Source organism: Apteryx rowi, unplaced genomic scaffold, assembly GCF_003343035.1.
Source record: "Apteryx rowi isolate R43461 unplaced genomic scaffold, aptRow1 scaffold_235, whole genome shotgun sequence".
NCBI lineage: Eukaryota > Metazoa > Chordata > Aves > Apterygiformes > Apterygidae > Apteryx > Apteryx rowi.
In genome coordinates, this window is record NW_020448697.1 from 790,625 (window position 1) to 817,126 (window position 26,502).

Consider the following 26,502-nt stretch of genomic DNA (forward strand, 5'->3'; position numbering starts at 1 on the left):
GGCCCGGGGGCGCGGCGGCGGCCCGCCAGCGGTGGCGCTTGGACGGGCGGGCCCTGCAGAAGCTGCCGGTGCACATGGGGCTGGTAGTGACGGAGGAGGAGCCGAGCTACGCGGACATGGCTAGTCTGGTGGTGTGGTGCATGGCAGTGGGGATCTCCTATGTCAGTGTCTACGACCATAACGGTGAGCGGTGGGGGTGGGGAGCGCTGGTGATACCGCGGAGGCGCCTTGAGCGCCGGCCCGGGCGGCGGGTGGGCCGCCTTCGGGCAGACGGACGCGGCGCGGCCGCGTTGCGGCACCGGCGTTGAGCTAAGGGGCCTCTTTCTCCCTGGGTCTTACCCAGCCGGGCGCTGACCTCCACTGTGGCTGCTCCCTTCCCCCTCCCGGAGCTGACTGGCCTCTGCGGAGCTTGCAGCCGCGCCCAGGCTGTCTGGGGTCAGCTTGGGGGACTTCGTGAGTGCCGTCCTGCACTAGGGGCAGGATGACCCGACCCTGCCTGCTTGCTGCAGGGGCAGAGCAATGGGGCCTTTCTGAAGCCTCATACCTAGCTCAGAGCTGACAGGAACTGCCAGTACCTTTGGGAGCTTTGGCTGTGTGGTACAAGCTGTTAGTAGGGAAGAGCTTTGGGCTATTTGCCCTTTCAAGCTTGGTGTATAGCTGTCTGAATTTCTGGAAGTGGTGGATGTGACTAGCCACATGTTCTCGTGTTGCTCTTCCTCTTGCAAAGGAACAGAATGGAAAGGTAACTAAATGTAAGCATCTTTGTCTCATGTGCTATTTATATGGTAAAAAGATGAGAAAACTGCCTACCTTTGGTGTAAGGTGTGGTGAGACTTGATGCTGAAGTTAACTCTGTGGTCCTGAGCCAGCAGTTATGAGAGTTTGGGTATTTTAGATGTTTGCTACATRGTTTCATTCATTGTTGGATCTTAGGTGTAGGGCTGTTGAACTGTTGCTCTTACAGATGTCTGAGTCCCACATTACTGAGTTTCTTAAAGATGAAACTTTTGATGCAGTTCTGTGGTGTGACTATGAAACAAACCAGACTTCCTCATAGTCTTCTTTCCTACAGAGGAGATGAAATCAGCCATATTCAAAATTTCCTTAGATGTGGCTTCCTGTCTGGCTGCTGAGAGATGATCTCTTACTGAGGCTAGAAAAGCTATCAGTGCAGAAGGACTAATAATAAGTAGAATTCATTTCATCCTATGTCTTTGTTCCTCCCAAAGGAAAGTTTCCGTGCAAAGCTATTAGTGATGCTGCTGTCAATAATGAGACTGTAAGAGGCCAGTGCTTAATTGTGACTTTGTGCCACTTCTGATAGTTGTCTACAGATGTCATGCAAATTAAATCAACTTTGTAGATTTATGCCAGCTTAAAAATACAGTCTGTAAATAATGGTCTTCTGGTGATCCTTCAGGAAAAAAAAAATCAACAGTGCATCCCATCTAAGTAGGTGGAATCTATTGTGGTCAAATGTGTAAAGCATCTGAGGTATGGAGACCTTCCCTAAGTGCAGGCACTTAGTGTGGGGGGAGTTCTTTTTCCCCTTTGCTGCTGCCTTTAATAATTCTTGCTTCATGGATGGTCCTGCACATGTAGCACAAGAGTCAGGTGGCTAGTTTTCATTAAATACTCTTAAGACTTGTATAAGAAGTTGAACTGGTAAGTGACTTTGGTTAAGCCTAAACTGACCATCTGTGTRGGGCTTCTGCAAGACTTGGTTATGTTGTGTATCGGGGGAGAATACTCACTTCCTCATTTGAAAGTCAAGGAATGGTTGAAACAAATATTTGCATAACATTTCAAGGACATAAACATGTAAATGGCTTATCAGAAAGTTTTCTATGTTTTTATTCTCAACTTGGAGAGCATTCAACCAGGCTAAATGCTGTGGAGCAAACACTCAAGAGTGGGCGTTTCCCCTCATGGTCTGAAGAGAGGCGTTTTATTGTACAGGCTTATCTGAAGTTCCTCAGAAGTGTAATCTGCAATATTGCCTAATATGTTGGGGTGTGTATATGTATAAGGAAAGGAAAAAACATGCTTAGAGTCTTAGATCCCTGCGTTGTGTGGCACAGATGTGTACATGAACTGAATTGTGGAGCAGATCCAGCAGAGAATAGTGTTTCTTGGCAGACTTGGTTTTCAGACTGCTCACTGCACAACCATTCAACAATGAGGAAGGAGAGGGTACCAGCAAATGCTTAAGCAGCACCTGCCACCGAGATCCTTTGTCTCAAAGGCAAGAATAAGGTGGGCTTTTATACTGACAGTCTTCACTGAGGAGAAAGCTAATTCTGCTTTTTCAAGGACATGGGCTGAACTCCACAGGTCAGATCTAAGATTGACTGTTGCAACATTGTGAATGTGATGACAAAAAACAAGGTTGTGAAGAGCAGCATAGTCCAAATAATCTTGCAAAATATCCTCTCTCTGTCTGCAGTTCAAAAAAAAAAAAATCCTGAATGGAGACTCCATTAGCTGCTGTTATTGTATATTAAAGTGAATGTTTGAGCTGTGTATTAAGAGCTTTTGAAATCTGGAAAAGGACCATGATCTCATGACTTTGGTATCATGAAATAATGCCTCTTAATACCTAATTCTTCCGTTAGTCCTTTGGTGTAAAAATATGCTGGTTTAATTTACCAGCTTTGATTCCAGCTTGTTGCTACATAATTGCAATAGCAAACAGTTGAAGGCAAGTTTTAATGCAAAACTGCTAAATGATTTTAAGTCAGTGGCTTTAGCCAAACTTTCAGAATTGATGAGAATAGCTTGCTGTTATGCGTGCATTCTTTACTGGTGTTCAACAGACTTTTTTGGATACCAGGCATAGCTGGTCTTCGCACAGCATCTTGTCACATCTGAGCCTATTAAACTGGTTTCAAAGCAAGTGTGAGCTCTGAGCAAATAGAGCCATTAATCTGGCTTGAGGATATGCATACTTCTGATAGTAGCAGATATGTTGTCCTTCTCTCAGTGCTAAACTCCTTATGTTATCTGGATTTGAGTGTACAGCACTTTGGTGTCCTACTTAAGGCACAAGTCTGTCCTATAGTACATTGCTAATTTGTTGTCACCAAATCTGATTCTGAGTGATAGTGATGTCTGGGACACTGAGCAATAATACTTTCATTGGTTTCAGTATGCCCATATTAAACTGTATCCTGAGATTAGTCAATGTGAACAAGTCAGGTACAACTTTATCGATAGCAGAGAGTGAGCCTTAATTACACTGTGCATTTGTCTTCAAGTGAGCACTTAACACTTTGTGAAACTACTACTTTTGGTCTACTGAGCTGCTTCAGTGAGGTTCTATGTAGGTATGATTGTACCAACTACTGATCAAAAATGTTGCGTTACCACTGATATGGGGTGTGGTGAAAAAGGAAATGCAGTGACCTGCACTCTGATTCTGTTATATGTTCTTGAGTATATTTTAATTAGTTTCCTCTTCCTTCATTGCATTCTTGTAGTAGTGAGATCCTTCTCATTAAAAGAGGAAACAACGAGGGGAAGCATGACACTCTTCAAAGAAGAAATAGCAGACAAGCAATTTATTTGCTTACAGTAGTAAACTTCTAGGATATTTTTAACAAACTGTTATTAAGGGCAGCTTGACTGGAGTTAAACTGATTCTTGTGGGGAGTTGGAATCCGGTGCATTAAAACCATATTGGATATTACTTGTAGAATGTGATCAGGTACTTGGCTGTCTTCTCTGAATGTACAAAGATCTCCAAAGCAAAAGATTGGAGTAAAAAGATGTCTGTACAATGACAGGAGGGCCATAATCTGAGTAAATGTTCAGTACTGCAATAAATGTATTTTTGACTTGCAATTTCTTACAACTTTGAGACTTTTTCCAAGCAGACATAAGATGGCATTATTTTATTCTCTGGTGTTCTCCTAGTTCTTTGAGATGCAACAGAACAATGCTGGAATAAGCTTTATGCTACTGTGCATATCCTGTTATCAAATCTGGTTCAATTAAAATCTTATTTAAATGATTTTGGGGTAAAATTTTATTGTTGTGAGCTTCTGTATTGCCAGTCCTGTTACTTGGAAGATAAGGTCTTGACCAGCATGACTAAGTATCTCTGAGGAAATAAAGCAGCCTTCTAGCAGTCAGAAGGCAATGATTATGCAATCAATAGTTGCAGTTTAAAATAAATATCTGCTGGGGAGCAGAAGCCTTGACCAGTGTTAAATACACTAACATTCTTCCAATAAAGTTACTTTGTTGCTTATGAGAGCTTCACTGAGTGTTTCTGTCCATCAGTGAAGCTTTCCTGAAAAAGTTTGGGACAAGTATACTGTACTCTTAGGAAGTCTGCTGAATCTTGGCATTTGAATATTCTGAGCTTCTGAGTTCAGCCTCTGATTGAAGTATTCATAAAACCCTTGCTACTACTCTATTTAAAACTTTGGTACATCTTTATCCTGGATTTATCTTTTTGGTGTGCTGCTTTACAGCTGACCAATTTTCTTATAGAAACTCTGGGAAAGATGGGGTACTGTGATAACCAAAAATTCTTTTGTTAGCCCCAGGAGTGCTTGGGCTTGTAGTCTTTTTCTAGATTAGTTGGTAGTTAAGCAGATCTGGTCTATAAAATCTATAGAGCTGACTGGATGTTCAGTGTTTGCTTCTTTGGGAAGGCAAGTATGTTGTGGTTTCATGCCACTGAAGCATTTTTGTGGGCTCTTGGTGTCATGTGGTACCTTCTTTGCATTCAATTTAAAACTGTAATACTTCTTTGCATTTGAATTTCAGTGTTCGCTTGGCAGGGGCTCTCAGATTTCCTGTTTAATAAACAGGATAAAGCTTATCTGTAAGAGAGAACCCCTTTGTAGTTATGGACAATGTGAAAGTAGTAATCTCTTGATTGCTGATGAGTTCTTGTTCTCCTGCTMCATTTCTTCCTGAAGGGAAATTTTGTGTGAGGAATGGTCATCTACTAGGTTATAAGTACTACTTTGAATTCTTCCTTTTGGCTAGCTCTGATTTAAGTGGCTTTAATGTGAATGAAACAAGTGACTTAAACCATTTCCAGAAGTTGCTTTGTACTTCGCTTACATTTTTCTGGAATCTTGGGATAGATGCAGCCTAATGCATTTCCTAGCTCTCAATATCCTGTGAGGTCGAGTGTAATGACCCAAACCCTGCTTTTTGTTGATAAACTAACCCCAATGTGATCCAACAGTAGGATGTAAGCAGAATTTGTTATAACAGTTTTCCTGTCTTGAATGTACATTATTTGAATTGGGTTATGATTTGATGTGTTTCTGAAACTGTTAATAGTTGGCACTTAAAACACTTATCTAATGATTCTTCTGGAGAGAAGTTGAGAGAAAGCTAATCAAACTCTTACAGAAGTGTATTCTTTAAGTTTAGTAAGGCATTCTCTTGTAAAGAGATAGGTTTTCCTATCTCTTGTTGAACTACAGATGCTACACCTACAGAAGCTTTCAGCTTTTCTCTAAGCTTGAGAAAATGGCTCATATTCCACACCTTAGTCAAACTGTTAGTCTTATGTCAAAACAGATAATCCTGTCCTGCAGAACAGCAACCTAGAATCTAAGCCTATGTTTGAAATGTAGTAACAATGTACTCAGTCCATCTACCTGACATCAGAAAATACCCTTCTGTTAATCTTGGTGACTCTTGGAATCCAGAAATGATCATTTTCATGACTCCAGAGGTGTCAGAGCTTGATGTAGCCCAGATGTACAGAGCTGATCTGGCATAGCAGTAAATCCAAGCAAATTGTCCTGGTACAAGGAATAAACTAACTTCATTAATTAAAATAGCATGTTAGGTAGTGGCAAGTGTAATACTCAAATTGCTTGACTCAGATGGAGTCATTAACAAGTAGCAGTTTTAGTAGTCTAGCCAGACAAACAAAATGGTTGACACCCCTGGTGTTTCTTTATGCCAGTTGTTCCCCTCCAGTTTGCAATTCCTGTCAGTTTTGAGTCCTACTTCTGCTGGACTCTTCATGGTCTTGTAGTGACAAATGGCATTTGTCAGATGCTACCTGCTGCTGCAACACCATAATTCATTGACTGCAAATTGGAAAGGTTTTTGCAACTATTCTGATACCTAAAGGCATCTGTCATGGAGAAGACCCATGTAATGGAGGACTGGCGTAAGAAGATAAAATGCTTCTGGTTTGCCTCAGCTGTAATGTGGCTGAGAACAAATGACCAATACCTGGTTTTGCAGCTTTTGTTGCAAAAACAAAAGTTATCCTTGGAAACAGTTCACGCAGATGCTTACTTCTCATAAGAAGTTAACTGAAGCTTTCTTCTTTGAGGGTGGTAGTACTTAAATATGCTTAAGTATTAAAAGAAATCACTTGCTGGAAAATTCACAGTATTTGCCCCAGTTTGCAATGATTCCAGAATTCTGATTGAGCAAAATTGCTTCTGCTTTTCAAAAAACAAGCAGCAGTGTTTCTACCAAGAGCAAAACACGAAACTTTCATTATTAGTGTTCTCTATCATCAGAAATGGTAATAGTACTGAAACTTTCCCTGCTTAACAGCAAATGACTATTGTATTGCCAAATTATTAGACCTCTTGTCAGAATGTTAACTTTCTTATGTTAAAATCCTGTTATGGACTTACTTTCAACTTGTATGGAAAACTGAACAAAATTGGAAGGTAGTCTTAAGAAGCACAGTTTCATTGCTTGGGAACACTCCATGGTTCTGTTAGTGCATGAGTAGAATGATTAACTCTTCTATAGTTGTCATGTTTAAATTAGTAACAGCACCTTCCAGAACTAACTTGAATGTATTTTTAAGGTTAAAAAATGCACTTTTCTGACAAATTGAATTTTGAGATATTGTGAAGAAAGTGTTACGTCTGAGCCACAACCATGTAAAATCATTTTAAAGCTAAATGTGAATTTGGTCTGTATACCTTACCTTTTGGGGCACACTGTGGCAGAACTTGTTGCCACCATAAGCCTTCATAAGAAAGTTAAACACTTGCTCTTGCTAGATTTATGCATCCGGTGAGAAACAAAACACTGGAGGAAGTAATGTTCCTAAATGCTATTTTTTTTTAAGTGAAYGCTTAAGCTAGTTTGTTTACATCCATCTGTGCTTTAGGTTCTTCTCTGCAGGAAAACTGCAGATGTGTGTCAAAGTGAGTTCTTATTTGGAGATGCTTCTGATTAATGTTTAACTGTTATTCCAAGGGCAAAGCAGGACCCACGTTGGACACCTAAAGAGCTCATTGAGATAAGCAAGGAAGGTAGAAATTAAATGCYAGCTAGCCCCAGATAGCTCAAGAATACATCTAGCATGTCTTGCGTATGTACTGTGTGTATTAAGGACCATTGTTTCAGATCTGGACTGAGTCTCTTCTATCTGATGTACCTTTTTTGGCAGTAAGCACCTTCCAGCTGTAGTCTAGTCTCTGTTATCCTCAATGTCTATTTACTTTAAAGTTGATGTTGTGTGGATCCTTAGGCCTGTTCTATTGATATTTGACTGGAATAGGTTACAACTTTTCACCAAAAAAGAATGGAGGTCACTAGTCTAGGGTGGGGAAAGGGAAGAAGAGAGCTGCTGTCTGTCTCCCAGATTGGTATCCTTTCCTCATTATGCCAACTTGCTAAATGTGGAAGATGGTTTCCTTTCTGTGACTCTTAAAGGTGTGAGGCACATCCAACCTTGTACAGATCTCATTAAACTTGAAAATGGCCCTGGTCTAGCAATCATTGTAGCTGCACTGTTGCTGATCCTACATTTAGGAAAAATGTTCAACGCTAACTCCTGTGCGAAATGAGCTTATCCTAGCAGAGTTATATGAAGCAGCATTCTTAATTTCTAATATGCATGAATATAGTCTAATAAGCAGGACCACAAAGTGTAACAATAGTAATGAATTAACTTTAATCTAGACTTGGTGCAAGTCTTCTATAAGTTTCATCTATCAAGGTTGCTGTCTCAGAGATTCACTGTCAACATGTGAAATTGGTCATAAGCATCACTAAAATGTGTAATAACTTATTTTTTTTGCTAGAAGTGTCCAGGATGGGAAAAGAACCAGATGCTTTACTACCATATAAAGCTGATATTAAAAACACTAACTCACTAGAGCTAAAAGACTAGCATATTAAATGTACTGTATCATTTAATGTTTTGAGCTAACTTCTAATGTATTAGTCTTTACATGAAGCTTTTATGCTGTTTGACCCACTACTTATGTAGAAACTGCTTGTAATAGTTTCTAATACTAGAATTAGATTGAAGTGATAGATCATAAGCCTGAACATAAATCTGTATACAAACTCAGTTTTTTGTGTTGTAAGCTGACTGTGGCATGGGTTCAATATTAAGTGCTTGACATAGGAATTGATAATGCTTTTATCGCTTGATTTAYAGAATTTTTACTGATAATCAGTACAAGTTTCATTTAGAAAACCTAAGTAAACTAGGAGATATGCTTAGCCATGCTTTTGCATTGTAGATACTTAAGCTGTAATGCTTATTTATTGTGGCTTTTAATTAGAAATAGCTGTGATCTCTTTAGTAAGAGCTGGAACTTATTTTAGAACAAGAATCCAAATATACTTGCTTAAACAAGTTTGTACAATCTCTTGCACTGAATATGTCTGCCACAAATATTTAAGTATAAAGGCCCCGTGGGACTGCATTAACTCCCTGCAATATACAGCTTGTGAAATCTTATTAGGAAATTGGTGACACAGATTCTGTGCCATAAGAATGGACAGTTCCTGTGGCCTGATAAACTAAACTAGTGTTCTGTTTCATTTTGTGGTGACTTGTTTGTGAGCCTGCCGCCTTAATGATGGGTCAGTAAATGGTAGTGTGTCTGTCTTGGAAAAGCAGGATGAGGCAGTAAAGTTGGTGTTAATGTGACTTGATGGTCCTGTGTTGATAAGGTATTGCTATCTTAAGTTGTCCATCATATTAAAGACAGTAGCAAGGTAGATCTTAAACTGTCCTTTAAGCACTTGCTGCTAGTTACTTAATGCAAGCTGAGTGAAAGAGGAACAGAAGCACATGAGATCTAAAGTTGCCTCACTACATTTTCTTTTTCCAGGGTCACTGAAACTAGTCATGTGCAGTAGCATCCGCTTTGGATTTGTACCATACTTGTGAACTCCAGTTTGAAACCAGTACTGATCGTATTCTTTTTTCTTCCCACATAGTTTTCATAGCATCCTTTATAGGAGTTGGCTGACATACAATTTTTTTTAAAGGTATTTTCAAGAGGAATAACTCAAAATTAATGGATGAAATTTTAAAACGGCAACAAGAACTCTTGGGACTAGATTGCTCCAAATACACAGTGGAATTTGCAAATCAAGACAAAGCTGATCAAGGTGAGATGAACTTGGGGGATCAGGAAGAATCTACACAAGCTATATATGAATTGCTAACTGTGCTTTTACTTAAACACTTTCCTGTGTACTGTGACCTCTTCCTTCATTAAGTACTGATGTCAGATCACTCACAACCTTCTCAGCTTGTGTTAAATTATTCTGTGTTTTTTTGTTCATAACTGTAGTACACCAAGGTGTCACCCTCTGCTAGGTGGATCTTCCCTTAGCCTGGCCCTAGTGCCACTGACCCCCTCAATGTATCAGTGTAGCTCAATTCTCCACTGGTTCAGCAAGATTGACTCTGAAAAAGCCTCAGAGTTACTGCAAGGAAACTTGATGTCAGGTTAACACTTCCATCTTTCCCAACTTAAGCTAATACCTCAAAGTTAAGAAAGAAGGGAAAGAACAAAGCTGCTGTTGTCATGACAATGTATAATGACCCCAGGAGGGAGAAGGGCTTAAGCAGAAACTGTCATGTTCTGTCATAGCAGGTTTACATGAGGTGTAAGTGGGAAAATGGGAATATCTGTTTCAAATTTGATGTTCCTTGTTCAATACTAACTGCAGTAAGTGTTCACTTTTACTGAAGGATGCTAATGAACACTAGAAATCTGTTTAAAGTGTAGTAAATAATAAACATAAGGTATACTTACTAAAGCAGGCCTTTGTCTTAAAGGGATAGTTTGATACCGTTAGCTCTTTTAACAACCATGCATAATATTTAATAAAACTTGAGGTTTTTATATTATGAGACTTCAGATAATCATCTTACAGACTTCTGATCCTGAAACTAGACCTCACAAGCTATAGTGCATTTTGCCACATTTAAGATGCTTCTGGATGAGTTTGTTGGGTATAATAGCATTTGCTTAGGACTAGTAGCTAAATTTACTGAAGCCTAAGGCCGCACATTGCTGAACTTATCACAAAATTGTTTGAGCCAATTTGAACAAGGAGATAAAGTAACAAAACTGCTTCAAGATTGATCAGAGTGTATCATAACTCTGCCTGGAGACAACAGGGAAACAAATCAAGAGCACAGAAGCTACTGCTTGTCAAGCAATCATTGGTGCAACAAATCAGAGAATGGACAAAGACCTTAACCCGTAGGGGTATAAATACCCAGCGAATTTTCCATTGGAGGTCCCTTGGAGGAGGCACCCAGCTCAAGCTGTAATACTAATAAAATAATCTTACAAAGAATTATTTTGTATCTTTGGGATAAAGTGGAAACCTAGAGTTGAACCCTGTTAAGGACACTGGATTGAACAGTTTTCCTAACAGAGTTGCTGGTGGTTTTGCTTCCCTTACAAGAGCTGATAAGACAGTGTGTGACCCTTTGTGCCAGCCTTTTAGCACAATATCAAGTGGTGTTGTGTAAACTCACCTTTGTAAGCAATTTAGCCTAAGGTACTAACATTTGCATGAAAGCACCTGAGTTTCACGTTCTTTCTGTTTATTCTTCTATGAAAGTTGAAATAACCAGCTGAGAACAGAGTAGGGAGGCCATTAAAGTCAAACTCTAGCATATCTACTTGTTCCTATTGAAATTGGGATATTCCTGTCCACTTCAAAAGAATAACTGAAAGACTTCTCAGACTTGCTGACTGAAAAATGATATGTTTAAGTCTCAGTCTTTGTCCTGGCAGTTATGAAAAGCAGAGGCCTCTTCCGTTCTCTTTAGAATTTTCCATTTTTGCATGGAAGACACCACAGTCAGGCCAGAAACTTCATAACTTTAAACTGAAAAGTTGACTTTATCCACCCCTCCATGTGATTATTCTATTTTTTCCTGAAAGCAAAATGACATGTCTTGTATACTTATGTACTATCATAAAGAAATGTTCTTTAACACAGAACATATTGACAAATCAATCAAGTGATCTCTGAAAAATATAGATGTCTTCACTGTGGTTGCCTGGATAGAATAACTTAGTTCAGTTTAAGATGTTTTTATGCTGTCAATTGCAGTGAGTTGAAATATTCTTTTACAATAGCATTCCTCCTTTTTTTTTTTAAGGTCAGTCTTTTTCCTGATCTTGCTGTAAAGAGGGGAGGGTAGGGGTCTCTGCATCACTCTCAAAGTACCAGCCCACAACTGTATCAAGTTGTATCAGTTATTTCTAGGACAGAGTAGATATTCTCTAGTAGGTAGTCTCTGGAAAAGTTGACTTTGAGATGAAACTCAATTCTACAGGAGTTTCATAGTGCCCCCTAAACTGAGTATTATAGGGCTTCCACTCATAGCAAATCTTTATACTTCCTGCATAGACTCCATCTCTTACAGGCATAGGTTCTTGGGATTTGATACTCCAGCTGACAAGTCTGGGTTTGTCTGTGAAATGACTGCAGTTAAGGAACACTGTCTGAAGCTTACTCCTCTGGAAGTTATTTTGAAATAACTGGTTAGTGAATATTATAACTGAAAATGCTGGGTCTGTCTATTAAATGTTACTGTGGTCTGTTATGCACATACATACAAAGCACCCTAATAGCATTGGTATTTAACATAGTTACTTCAAGCTGGTATTAGTATACCAATTACTTGTATACCTCAGTTTGCTTGGTAAATTTACCTCTCAAGTACCCTGTCAAAACAGGTAATAATGCTAATTCACATAGCTTTAGAAAACTCTTAAATCTCACAATGTTGACAACAGTAAGGTTGTGAAATGTCCTCTGTATGTCACAGACCTTTTACTTCCAGATTAATGGGTGGATTCTGGTGTTACCTGTTTCCTAGCTTCTCTGTAGCCATCTTGGAGATCAATGTTGTAACTTTTGCATCAATTTGGAGTGCTGTTGAAAAGATTCTAACCATATTTGGGGTGGGATCTGGCTTAAAAATCCTGTCACATGAGTGTCCAAAATAGCTGTTACATCTATAACTTGTTTTGTATAGGATAAAAATTAAAACTTTTTGTTCTTCCCTGAATTGTAAGTCTTTCTGCATTGTTTGCCACCCCCAAGTCACTACCTAGATGCCCTTGTCTCACTACTTTCCTGACAACGTGAGAGCCAATGCTGCTTCCCTGGAGCAGTCTTTCTATCCTGAGTCTGACATTGATTAAACCACTTCACAAGATTCCTCAAAATAGTTGCTTTAAACTTGCTCATTAGTAATGCAATGAATTCAGAAGACTGACACTCACTTTTGTAAGAGATGGGTGATAGATATCTGTGAATAGTGTATAATATGCAAAGTAAATTACAAGTTTCTTTCAATCACATCCTTTGAATATCTAAAGTGCGCATTCAAAACAACTATACTTCTGTTGCTTTTAAACTATGTTTTGTACTTTCAGTTTTAAATTGCCAATCTGCATTGAAGGTGCTGTCTCCAGAAGATGGAAAAGCAGACATAGTAAAAGCTGCTCAGAACTTTTGTCAGTTGGTAGCACAGCAGCGAAGAACATACACAGACCTGGATGTGAATGTGTTAGACAACTTATTAAGTAGTAAGTATGATATGGTCTGAGAGGAGGAAAGGAAGGAATAATCAAATCATAACTCATCTGGTCCCTAGTGTGTTTATTGCTTAGAACATATTTACCCTGACTCATAGTCTACCAGGGTAGGTAATGATCATAGCCTGTAGTCTGCTAAAACTTCTTCAGATCGATGTTTGCTTTTTCTGTCCTAAAAAGCTTGAAAGGAAAGCCTAAGCTAAACTGGAGGGTCTTATTTCAAGCAGTTTTCAACCTGTGTGGGATGCTCTGTGGTGAGCTTTCTGAGGAAACAGTACTACTGGAATCAGTCAAAAGTAGGATATTCTAACTTCAGTTAATTCCTTGCAAGTTAGTGTCATGCAGACTTGGGTGTGGGCTGAGAGTCTCTTCCAGATAGAGTTGCAGCAGTTAAAGCTCTTACTGCTGCCTAGCTATCACACTGAGTGTGAGTGACAGAGYACTTGCTAATATTTTGCTGCTGCATAACCCACGCTAGCCTATCTTCATTACTAATTCATGCAGGTTGCTGACTCTGCACTGAGGTGCATGGCTACATGCAATAGCAATAAAGAGGCAGGGCAACCCTAATCTCATGCAGGAGGAATAGTTTAAAATACARCCTTCATTTCCCCAGAAGTACTAAGGGGCTGGAGTGCTCTACTTCCCTAGGTGACCCATGCATGTTACTTGCYGCTGTAATTAGCTTAGGCAGGATTCAGGTTTCAGGAAAGACACTTAAACTTGGTTGTCTGCAGGCACATTATCATAGTGTGGCTCCTATTTATTGGAGTGGGGGGGGGGGGGATTTCTTTTCCTCCTTAAATGGTTGGTCAGCTGAGCTGCTCTCCAGATTCAGACTGCAGTGGGAGCTTAGACATTTCAAGTAGATCTTTAATCTCAGACTGAATTCTACACRTGGTGTCAGCATACTGCATGATTCCTTCTTATTGTAACAGTTGTTAGTGTGGGAATTGAACTTTTTAGTCTGCTTTTTATCATTARCACACAGTTATTAAATAGGTGTAGTGTTAGTTAATTGAGGAATTAACTTAAATGTCTTTCTTAAATTGCCTTCAGAATATATAACATGGTAATGGAGAATTGCTTCTTAAAACTAGCATTTGATTTGTGAAAGACTGACAGTTGATATCCATCTATGAATTCTGACCAATGATGCCTGTTTAACTATAGCTTCTTAGGCACTTAATCCTGATCTTCTATCCTTACATATAAGTGTTCGGATTGAAACTATTGAGCTCAGTTTGAATAGCCTTAGTAAATCTATGTGACTCTTCAAGTAATGCATGCTAGCTGAATACAGGAAAAAATCCTAGATTTTTTTTAACCTGTCAAAAGTGTATATTTTTAAAATAGACTGTGGAATTTGTGTGGCTCATAACTAAGAATAATGTCTATCACTAACTATCACTGCTTATTAATTCTCAGTTTCAGTGTTTCAGGACAGTTGGAAGTGAAGCACTAGCCTTCTGTGACATTTTAGTTGTAGCTCAGGAGACTGTTCTTTTTGGTTGTAGGCAGGTTTAGCTTCTGTGCATCCTTAATGGCAAGGTATTGAACATGAACATCTGTATTAAGTTACTGATGTAAATTGGGAGTGAGTTCTGAAAAGCAGTACTTGAATAGCTACCCCTTGTATGGGTTTATCTCTATTTGTGTTGACTTCCTAAGGCTTTGTTTTCACATATTAATTTAGAATGCATGATAATATAGTTCCCTGCTTTTTTCACTTACTGTTTGTATTTGGAATGAGGTTATTAGTGAAGTCCACGTCTAAAATACTGTGATTCTTTCAGCTTATCCTGTGACTTTTGATTCTTAATCCAGTCATGCTTTAACTCTTGCAACCTGACTAGCTTTCTTCAGTGTAAGAGTACTTTTTCTTCTGAGCCATGTCTCAGGTAACCAGCTTGAGTTTTCAGAAAAGTAGGTGCCAGCTGCATTATAATGTCTCTACTTGCTATCAGCATTCCCAGTAAACATGTTTGTCAAATTGGGTGGCTCAAGTTACCGTATAAAATATGTGAAGAATAAAGGAAATTGTATGGTTGATAAAGCTACTTCTTTCTAGTTCTCTGAACTCCTGATCTAGAGGAAATATTGCCAGATTCCTATCTTGTCAAAGCTTTTCAGCATTTTTCTTTAGAATCTGCTCCCAAATCCTATCTTGTGTGCTAAACTTGAAGAGTGCTGTAACTTTAGCAGCTCTAAGGGAGTTTCCATGTGTCAGGTAGCTTTGYAGTGGTGATCTGTTTAGGTAGAGAAACAGATGTAGAGTGGAAAGCACAATATTGCTTTTTAAATAGGCTGTTCTGACCTTGATACTACACAGTGTCCATTTTCATTTTCCATCTTCAGATAGGAACCAGAAGGAAGTATTAGAATTAACTGAGATCTCTGAAGGTCCTTTCCTGTTTGAAAAGCCATTACAGTGTTGAAGATCCTGCTGCTGAACTGGCCAGCTGATGAGTACTCAGCTTCTGAATCAGCTGATGAGTAAAACTGTCCACTTCCACAAGAATCCCCACTTTAAGTATTCTCCTTGCTTCCCTGCAAAGCTTTTTCATACTAACATGCTAGCTTTCCAGCAAATAAGCAGTTCTTTCTTTATAACATATTTCTTCACTTTGAGATAAGCTCTGAACTCTGGCACATAAGGTCCAAATACTTAATCCTTGATTAGAAATGCATATCTCTGGGAATAATATAAAGTTTACTTACCTCTGGCAAAAGAATTGCTATTGTTATGATTCTTTTCAGGAGGGAGGGTGTGAACTTCTTTGAAGTCCCCAGCTTTAGTTAAAAACCTGGGGGGAGGGAAACTGGATGGGACCTCAGTCTCCTGTTTTGTTCTTCCCTATGTTAAGTACCCCCATGACTAAACTTAAGCTTGTATAAGGCTCTTACTAAAAATATGTGTGTGTGTATATATATATATATGGAAATAACATCTGAAATTCAGAGCAGGTAGGCAGTATTAAACTCTTTATCTCTGAGGTAGGAATTATGCAATATAAGCACCTGTGCAGTTAACATGTGGAATTCTTGGATAATGGGAGGGGCAGCAAGAAATACATCAGAAATATCATGCAATAATCATGATTGCAGCATTATAGCTAAGTAGGGCTATGACTGCTGGAGTGCTTTTCAGATGGGCTAGATAGGCACATGAAAAAGAGCTTAGCTTCTTGGTCCTTGGTGCTATGCTGGTTTTCATATTGCCATAATCCACTTTCTGGGATTAGCAGAAAAAGCTGAACTGTAAGATTGTTCATTCTAAGTTTATCGCCTATCTATCGGTTTTAGTTTGGAGTAGCTCAGGCATGGCAGAAGTGTATGAAAGGGAGACAATGTTGCCGGGCCACTGATTGTCTTCAGCCTCTGAAGATCAGTAGGAAGCTCTCACTGGTGAGCAAGACAGCAAGCTAAAGATCTATTTAGGTTTTCTTATCTAGGGAAGACTTCCTTGTGTATCAAACTGTAGTATTAGGGCTACAAAACTTCATTCCTTGGAAAGTTAACATACAAACAGTTGTCTGCAGAAGGTCTCAAGTTCCAGAGACTGGAAGAACAGAGTCATCTTGGTTGGRATATGACTAGCTGAATAATAGTGACTGAGAATTTCAGGTATAGGCAGTAAAAGTGGGCACCCAGTGAGCTCCTTCAGTGTTACCTAGTCCTGCCCTGAGATGGGTCATGCTGTCTACGCAGTACTAGCAAAAATCCCCTGCCTTTTCTTGCTTATCTAACCAGAAAGATGTCTAAGAGCCAGTTAATCTGACTTAAGGTTTTATTATGTTTTTATTACCATTTGTTTTTTTGATAGCATGTGGTGATATCAATTTGGCCCCCTTGAATGAAAGAAATCTCCTTGAAGTCTTTGTGTTAGTGGGCCTTTGCTGTGCTTGACCTCAACTCCACATAGTTGAGTTAGCACTGTAGTAAGTATGGGTCAAGTACATTATGTTCTGCCCTACTAAAATCCAGTTTGCCAAGACAAAACAAGGGCAAGTCAGTTATAACAGCAGTGTTGCAGTTTAGTGTCTGTTATTCAAAACAATCTGTTTTCCTATGACTTCCTTACAAAGTCTTTGAAAGCTAGCTGCTATAAGAACAACAGCTCTTGCTTAGTTGATCCTATTTAGGTGGTGCAAGACCAGTCTGTCCTTTTGGGCTTTTAATCATTAACTTGTCCTCAGGAGCTTCACTTCACATGCAGTCTGCATTCAATTTAAAACAGATGCCTTAGGACTTAGAATTAAGACAAAAACATTCTGGTGGATTTGGCAAAACTAACTTAATTTGTTGTTTGTACAGGTACAAATGGATTTCCTGATCCTGATTTAGTCTTGAAGTTTGGTCCTGTGGACAGCACATTAGGATTCCTTCCCTGGCACATCAGACTGACAGAGATCATGTGAGTTTCCTGTAAATTATGTGAAACAGATTAGAAAAATATTTAAATAAGCAAGAAGTCTTAAATAGGTATTGGCCTACCTTATAGAAATAGCCTTAAGAGGAACTCTCTCTAAACAAAGATGTCCTGAGATTAGTTTAAGGGTGTTTAAAATGTTAAGTGAAAATCTGGCAAGTGTTTAGGCCTTATTGCTGCTTCCAGCCATGATTAGGCAACAGCAAGCTTTAGTCCTGAGATTCAAGGAACAAGATCTTCTGTCACCATTTAGTCTTGCTGGACAGATTCCAGTTCTGTTGGTGTTTCCTATACAGAAACTTGCAAGCCACTCAAAATCCAGGAGTGAAACTTGTAAGGATGTAATAAAATGGAAATAGGACAGYATAAGATGGTCATGCTTCTGGATTACTTTCAAGCTTTGGCAATAACTAAACTGACTACTTGCTGTACTACTAAAGTCTAAGAGCACTTACAGGGCACTTAGAGAAGCACAGGTCTACCCAGATGTGTGTTTAACTTCCTCACTGACTTAGTACCCTATGCACTTTAATTGCTAGGCTTTGATTTAGAGGGTGACAAAAGATGCTGACAGCTAATTTAGTTACTAAAGAGTTGCATGATGATAACACTTGTCTTGAAAATAACTTTAGGAGGTTACCAAGACAGTAGCTTGCTTTAAGTAGTGATGGTCCTGACTGGTCATACCAATCATGTGGTGCTCATAAAAGCTACTTATATTAACTTCTTTCTAACTTGTTTTCTCAGTTCTCTGCCTTCCCACCTGAACATCAGCTATGAAGACTTTTTCTCTGCTCTCCGTCACTATGCAGCCTGTGAGCAACGTTGGGGAAAGTGACTTTTGGCTGAGCACACTAAGTCAGGCTTTCCATGGAAAGGAATTGATGTCTGTGTTTACAAGCACCTGTGACCCATAAGTCTGGTTCATAGTCCTTTCTTAATTTATCAACAAATTCAATAAAGTGTCTTACCTTTCTAGAGAGTCTGTGTGAGTGTGTGAGAATCTGTTTATGGGGAGGGGGAAATTCACAGGTTTGCTCTGTGCAAAAGACAGTTATTGCAAGCCAAGCTGTTCAAAGCTTAATTACACCACTTTCATGTCCTGGTGACCAAAACAGCATGTAAGAATTCAGTCTGGTGAAATCTCCAGGGCATTCCATGCCCTGAAGGTACTTCTCAAATCCAAGGAAGAACTCTTATGTCCCTCACTTCTTGTTTCTTATTAATTTCTCACAATTGGGCATTTCAGAGCTAATGGTCAAATTCATCTGCAGATGTGTGACTAATATAATGTGTGAATTTAATGGGTCAGTATCTTTTCTAGTAACCATGAGACTAGAGACTGCTCCTTGTCTATCAGGACTAAGCTGGCAGTGTAGATATCAAGTTCCAGAAATATTGAAGAGACCCAATAAAAAGGATTGGAAGCTTCTGTGGTAAGTGAATTAACCAGTCTGTCTAGAAATACCCCCCCCCTTTTTTTTTTGAGGCTTAAAGGTATTCCTATAGCTCTAGGTGAAACTTTTCCTAGCACCAGTGAGGTCACTCTGCTATAGAGAACAAGCATAAACAGTGCTATATATTGACTGTCTACCTATTTAGGCATAAAATTCTAACCTAATGTGACAAGCTGTCTAAGGTTTTGGCATTACTTGCTGGAAAAATCTGAAAATGGACTAGGTCCACTTCTATAACAAACATGACTTGCTTACTGTGTTTGTGTACCCAGCAGGGGAGTCTGCTTAAGCCTTTTGTTAGGCTTGTTCTGAACTGTCCATTCAAAGGTTGAGTTGAAGTCTGTGATAGACAGGAAAAGATTAGGTGAATTCCACTACAGTATCTCAAAACCAACATAACAATGAAGTAGATAGGCTGGCTAAACAGTCTTCATGGTAGAACTTCCTAGTCTAGTTAAACTCTTAATGTTGAATGTAATTTGAAATTGGAAGTCTTTGTAGCATTTGGACAAATCAATATCCTTAGAGCAGTATTCCTGGAGACAAACATTAATATTTCAGCCTTCTGCCCTGGAGGCTGTAGAACTCCTGGACACTTTATTCTGGAAGTGTTTCATTTTCTCATCAGAATGAGTCTGACTGCATCTCCTTCAGGAAACTGGCATGTCACTAAAAAGAAAAACTGCTTTTAAAAGGGAATTTCCAGATTTTAAATGAATGTCTGCTTCTTTGTGAAATAGTATATTTTAACTGTCATAAGTTGATGTAATGTTATAAAACAGATTGCATAAACTTGTTAGCTGCTGTATTTTTATTGTCATACTGAGATCAGATTGCAGATACAGGGGAGAACTATGGTCTGATTGATCCCATGAAAGGTAAAAGGACACTTAATCAAGTTAACTTATTTTATTTGATGTCAGAAAACATCAGTTAGCATTCCATAGGAGCTGGAATGCTCAGTATCTTTGCCTCCCTTCTGTAGTTTGGCTCCTGATGTTCATCACTTCTTGTATATTCAGCATAAAATGAATAATACAGAAACAATCATATGCAATGTTTCCTGGGCCCAGTCATTGCCATAAAGAAGTYTTCTTGCTGAATGTTAAACTTTTTTTTTGTGGGGAGTGGATAGCCTCTTGGAGGGGATTTTGAGTATTGAAGTTTATCTATATTGTGCATTTTGTTTTATCAAAACAAAGTTTTATATAAGTTACCATGTATACATGCAACTATGTCACTGAAGCAGTTCTGGTGCTGGCAGTAAATAGAAATAAAAGGAGGAAAAACTTAGTTTAGTCTTCAGAAGTAATCTATTTTTTATATTTGCATCAATCTGCCAAAGAACACTTATTACTTGTGCTGCCCTTGGTCCTCAAACTTCTGCATATCTCAACTAAAATGATTTGTTTTATGTTGGAGATGAATCTGAAGATCTAGGGTTTGTCTATAGAGGGATGTTTAATGAAACTAAAATGATTAGTTCAGCTGCATTTGATTCAACTTAGTCAAATCTCTTCTGATGGCTAATTTAATTGTGAATAAGTGCCCCTCCTGGAATTAATGCAGTTGAACTAATCAACATCATCACTTAGTTGGGATTATTTTTACTGTCCCTGCGTGGGCAATTTCTAGTGAGCTGTGCCAAATGCACTGTGCATATCCACAACTTGATCTTTGAGTGTTTGTCAGTACAGTTAACACCTCTCCCCAGCTTGTTCTGTGTGAAGGTATGTGGTGTAACTGTGATATTCTGTATGGCTGTAGTCTCCGGGTACTTGTGTATATAATGTGTAAAACAAGTTTTTATGATTAGGGAATCAATTTATTGAACTTTATTATTGAAAATTAAATCATCTGTACAAAAAAAAGCCAAACACACTAATAAAAGACTATAATCTTTTTATAGGCTATGGTGATATATGAACACTTCTACAGGTTTGTCTGGGGAGCTGTAGCCTTATTCATTCTGCTACACAGCAGTGGAGAGCTTTAAATCTCAGGATGTTTCATACTCTTTTTAAAAACTGTGCAAGTAATCTTGCTATTAAGAACTGGAAACTTCTATATTTACCACTCCCAACTTCTTAGCTCTTACGAAAGCTTCTATCGTAAAGCTTTCACAGTAAAACTCTTTCAATATTCCTGGGAACTTGCTAAACTTGCTCCCCCCCCCCCCGCTGCTGAGTTGGTCTTGAACTACCGGCTGTGTTCCCAAGTTCCTCCAGTTTGGGGCAGGGTTACATGAGTGAGAAGGAAAGCYTGATGATCCCAGTAATGCCTGGAAGTGGGTGTTGACTTCCCCTTTCATAAGTCATGCTCAATGTTGAGGCAACTGATAAGCCCTAGGATGACCCTGGTGACAACAGGATCAACCATGAGCCAGCAATGTGCCCTTGTGACAAGAAGCAGGTTGCTTAGTACTGGTGAGACCATATCTGCTTCCACTCTACTTAGCACTGGTGACACCGTATCTGGAGTGCTGTGTCCAGTACTGGGCTCCCCAGTAAGAGAGAGACACGGATCCGCTGTAGCAAGCCCAGCGGAGGGCTGCAAAGATGATTAAGGGACTGGAACATCCCTCATAGGAGAGAAGGCTGAAGGGGGCTGGGACTGTCTAGCTCGGAAAAGAGAAGATTCAGGAGGAGCTGATCAATGTGTATAAATATCTTCTGATGGGATGGTGTAAAAAAGACTGAAGAGAGGYGATGGGTACAAAGTGGAATACAGGAAAGCACGTTTTGTTTTTTTTGTTTTTTAACTGGAGCAGCTTGCCTAGAGAGGATGTGGAGGTTCCATCCTTCAAAACCCAACTGGACGCAGCTCTGAGCAACTTGCTGTAACAACCCTGCTTTGAGTAGAGTTTGGACTAATGATCTCCAGAGACTTCTTCCAACCTCAGGCATTCTGTGAAATGGAAAACCCGAAGCAATATCTATGGGGGTACTTACATCAAGTAACACTTGAATGAATGAATGAATGCAGGAAGCTCAGTAGCTGTAAGATGAATGAGGCAGACACAAATGAACACTTAGGTCTCAATCTCAACTGTTGACAGGAAAACTATATTCTTTACTTACCTGTTACTCTCTTGTGATAGAGGCTTTTCTATGCTATCTGTTATTGCATCCTTCAGTTCTTTCCTTCCTTACCCGGTGCTGTTGACACTATTAATTTCATTAGATCTGCAAGTTCCTGTTAAGAAAACTCATATTACTCATATATTTGGTATACCATAGGTGCTACAAAAAAAATCTGTTGCCATGTGATTCAACAGACAGTGAATGTGGAGGAACTCATGGCTTTCTGCAGAATTGGCTTATGCCCAGAATTGTGCCTACAGAATTGGCTTCATGCTTGCCAGAATTAAGCTGGCTCTTGAAAAGCTATTTGGGTGCTTCTCTGGTGTGTTTTTAGTTGTAGGAAGACTTATTTACACAGATACAAGCTGCCTGTGGAGGTTAGTAATAGCTTCCAAACTGCAGCTGGCTCCAGAAGGAATATAGCAGCATTGGTATGGTGGTGCTGTGCTCTCACACCTCCGCTGGTTTTAAAAGAGCTGGTGCTAGTGACTCTATCTATAACAAAGTCAACTCATAATTTCAATASCAAAGAATACTAGAGCTGATTGTGGTGGACAATTCATCTTAACTTGCCCCAGTGTAAATCATAGCCTCTGTTCATGGTAACTGTTGCTCTCTTGAATGATTTAAGTTTCTACATCTTTCCTCCTTTTTCTCCGCTTCTGATGGTGCAAACTGGTTGATGTCTAATAAACTAGCTGGATGAGATTCTGAAATTGTTACTTTGCAGCAGGGAATTCTGGGACATGTTCAGTAATATATCTGCTAAGGGAAATAGGTCTACAAAGCAGTTCTTGAAATTACAGTGGTTTTTAGGACTAGTTGTTACCAACGTGCATTGACCAACTGTACAACATAGCATGTTGCATCAGCTGAAGACTGATAAGCAAATAACATGTAGGGGAAAATATACCTTACATATTTATATTTGTAAGTGCCTTCTAAAATACTTCACAAGAAAAAAATAACCTGCTGGTTGGATTTCCCATATGCTTCATGAATGCAGCTTGCATGTGCAATCATAAGTGCTCTGAATAGTCCAAAGCATTTTATTAAATAAGCTCTTGTTGTTTTACTTAATAAGTTGTTGTTGCTTTTAGCATAAATTAAACACGTTTTCTTGTCCTTACTGAGGAATTAATGTTGCTGCGCTATTAAYCACATTTATTTGTTGTCATTGAAAGATAGGTATGCGTATAAAAACTCAAGGGTGCGTGCAGAGAATTTTAGTCTCTGTCCACTGCTCCAGATGCACTAGCTGTGCTGCTGCTGCAGTTGGGGAGCTGTGGGTAGGCTTTAACCCACTGTGCTGGCAGGGGGGCCAGCAGCCGGCACCTTGGCCGGAGGGGTGCTGGGGGTGCGGGGCCGGGCACACTGCTGTGGGCACCGGCTCCCGTGCTGCTGTCCCCTCCTGGGCCATGGCACCGCGGCACTTGGCTCCCCCAGCATCTTCTTGGGAAGAGGCTTTCATCGCTGCTCCTGGGCATTTAATGCAAGAGCAGCAGCTTCAGCTCAAGAGCTAGACATGAACTGGAGACTGAGGTTAAAATCTAGCTTGTGCTGTGCAAAACTTTCTGGCTAATATTGCTGTGTAGGTTACCGTTTGTCTAATTTTCACCCCAAGATGAATGACTATATACAGCTTCTAGCTGTCTGCTAGGAGCTAAGTTACTTTGATAAGCTTGAAATGCTAAAGCAAATGAATCAAAGGCCACACTTTAAACCTATACACACCTTTTTTCCTCAGATCTGCCAAATTAAAAAAAGCAAGACTTGCAAGCATTTCCTCTGCTATATGTTCATCTTTGTTAAATGATGCAAGACCTCATCAAATTCTATTGAATCAATCTGCTGAGAGCCTTAGGATTATTTTTTAATTGCATCCAGACCAACTTTTTTAGCTAATGAATAGTTATGTGTTATATAGAAGCATGCCCCAACCTTAACTTTGAAGCTCCTCATAAATTAATGTTTAATGAAACTGTTTGCCTTGAGGTTTTTTTTCCTGTACTAACAGGCTGAATACCAACGCAAGCTGTGGCTGTTTCATCTCCCTGACAAGCCTTGTTGCTTTAATACAACACATACTCTCCTGCTGGATGAAGCCAGTCAGTTTTTAGTACTGTTGTTTTCTGTGCATATCTCCCTCGCCTGAAAAAAATAGCTCTCCTGCCTATGCCTTCCCCCCCCCCAAAGAAAAACAACACACAGAAGCCTCTAATGGATTGATCAATTAGAGAACATATTTTTATGGGAATGTTTGACTGAACTAAATGAATGAGTAGTATGACAGTTTTATAATACTGTTCACATTGGAAATATTGCAAGTTCAGTAGCTGGTAAACTGAAACAAAACATTTTTCTTACTCCTTGCCTGCAGRTGTTTATTGTGAATTTAATGGAAAGTTTCTCTCTGAGTCACCTGTCAAAGTCAAAAGCTTCCCCTTGGGCTTTTACATTCTATAATTCTACAAAAGTTCCCACCTTGTTGGCAGGGTACCTCAGATTTTTTTGAGAACACAAAGGTAAAGCCTGGTGCCTCAAAATGTCATTTTAAATCGGGCCCACTCTTTAAATCTGGTACTGCAAGGACATTTTTGTTAAACTGACTTCACGAGTCATTCAGTAGTTTATAATATTTAAAGCTGAATTCCAAATAAAATTTCATGTTTCTCATGTGACTGAGCAGTCACCCTGTTGGAGTCGGTCAGGATCCCAGGAGGATATACAGGCATTAAAGAAACAACAGTGTTTTATACAGACTTAAGTACTCTGCTGGCCCCAGTTCTTGACAGCTTGGTGGCACTGAATGAAAGCGGAGATGGACAAATGATGAGCACTCTGGGAAGTTCTCAGAGTTATAGAATCATAGAAAAATGTTGTTTGGAAAGGACACCTGGAGATCACCTTGTCCAACCTCCTGCTCAAAGAAGGACTAACTTAAAAGTTAGATCTGGTTACTCAGGGTCTTGCCCTGCTTTAAAGCTTTAAAAAGAGCACTTTTCTTGAAGCACTTTACATCCTCCCAGTGGGGAAACTCAAGCAGAGAAGTATGGGGGAGGCCGAATGTCACACTGCAGGTCAATGGCAAAGTATGGAAAGCATCCAAGTTTTCCAAGTCCTTTCCCAGTGCAGTATCTCACTTGCAAAGCTAAGTTGTTATAATTCGGTACATAGAGCAGGTAACTTTCCGGTGTGAAAGAAAAGGCAGGTTGTTCTTTGGGTCTAGTAATTGATGCAGAATTTGAGGTAGAGGATTCGTGAGAGGACAGGAGACAACGAGAGGACTCGACTGCTCTAAGCAGCAAATTACAGGTAACTGTTAAGCACTCTCTCCCACAGCTGGAAAAGGAAAGTTTCAGAGAAAAGTCTACGTGTTTTGCCATGGGCACTGTCAGATCAAGACTGTTACAGACTTTTGGGGTTAGAGAGGAAGTGTTGAGTCATGGAGTTGGGGACCTACCCCAGAGAAGCCATTGGCAGAAACTCATTTCAGTACAGGAGACTGCTAGTCTGAATATTTTTTTAGAATAAAAGCCTGGGATTTCACAGACATAACTTGCAAAAACTTTAAAGTAGTTTTAATTGTTCAAAATATTTGTAATTTCACCCACATATCAACAGACATCACCTGCAACTTGTACAGCACGTCTTAAGTTCCCACAGGTGACTGCTCTGCATGTCTCACCTCAGCTTCTGGATGACCTTAGTTCGGTGCTTAATGCATTGCTTTAATAACAGCTAGAGATGAGACCTGCATTAGTAATGGTGCCACAGGATGGTCATGATTTCCCCCCATACTGTCTAATAAGGCTAAGAACATTTACTACATCTCAGCTTTATTACTGAAGCCCGGTACAGTCTGGATGAGACTCTACGTAAGTCTATTCCTGAGACATAAAACAGTAGTGTGATGATGAACTTCTTGATGAGTATCTTGTAATTCGCTCCACGTAGTAACTCCTGACCATGTTTTATTTAACTCACTGGCTACTGCAGTCTCTGCCCTGGAAGCCTGCAGCCTCCTCTAGCTCAAAGCAATTGAAGGTGCTGCTCATGTCCAGGGAGGAGCTAGGCACAGCCTGACTCACCTGCCCCAGGGGCCAGGGTAAGAGCAATGCTGGCAGTGCTGCAGCAAGGAGCCCTTCCCGTGGCTGCATCTCCCACCCACAGCTCACCCCTGACTTCACTCCTCCCCACTCATCACCTCATTCTCACGTCTGCAAAACTCCTCTCTTCTACAGGGGCAGGAAGCCTCCACCTGGCCCTGCAGGTCTCCACTACTCCCAAAGACTCCAACACGCTCCTCATGAGCATTTGCAGGGAGAAATAAGACTCTGCCGCGCAGCAGCTGCAGCCTTCACCAGCAAGGCTTTCAAGTTCCTGATCTCCAAAGCAAGAAGTCTATCCTCACTGAGGAGTTGTGGGGTTTATTATTTTTTTTTTTCTCAAAATAAATTATAGAAAGTTGGCTTACTTTAAAAGCAAGCAAGTGGTTTTATTCATAGAGAGGCTTTAAAACGTGAAATGTGTGGGAGCTGACAGCAACACTGAAATATGAGGTTTTTTTAAAGATTCCTTTTAATGCAAAGAGGAAAGAAAATTAAATTTCTGTTTATGCATCATCTCTGGTATGAATTTAAAAGTGTATATACATGGGAATAAAAAGATAAAACTTCTTATGCTGACACCAGCTC

General features: G+C 39.7%; 1 protein-coding gene across 1 annotated transcript; it reads left to right on the forward strand.

Annotated features, from left to right (window-relative positions):
• The first annotated feature begins 6 nt into the window (after window positions 1-6).
• NUS1 (NUS1, dehydrodolichyl diphosphate synthase subunit) lies at window positions 7-18,247 on the forward strand. Its single transcript, XM_026065950.1, has 5 exons — window positions 7-183; window positions 9,244-9,366; window positions 12,672-12,824; window positions 17,151-17,250; window positions 18,013-18,247. Exons 1-5 carry the CDS (start codon window positions 75-77, stop codon window positions 18,101-18,103), a joined length of 576 nt encoding a protein of 191 aa, XP_025921735.1. The 5' UTR covers window positions 7-74; the 3' UTR covers window positions 18,104-18,247.
• The last annotated feature ends 8,255 nt before the right edge of the window (window positions 18,248-26,502 follow it).

What these genes read in the sequence shown, in the direction of transcription:
- NUS1 (XM_026065950.1), top strand. Translation starts at nt 75, where the DNA reads ATGGGGCTGGTAGTGACGGAGGAGGAGCCGAGCTACGCGGACATGGCT. An exon ending in TCAAGACAAAGCTGATCAAG is followed by an intron (nt 9,367 to 12,671) that starts GTGAGATGAACT and finishes TTGTACTTTCAG; the next exon opens with TTTTAAATTGCCAATCTGCA. An exon ending in GTTAGACAACTTATTAAGTA is followed by an intron (nt 12,825 to 17,150) that starts GTAAGTATGATA and finishes TTGTTTGTACAG; the next exon opens with GTACAAATGGATTTCCTGAT.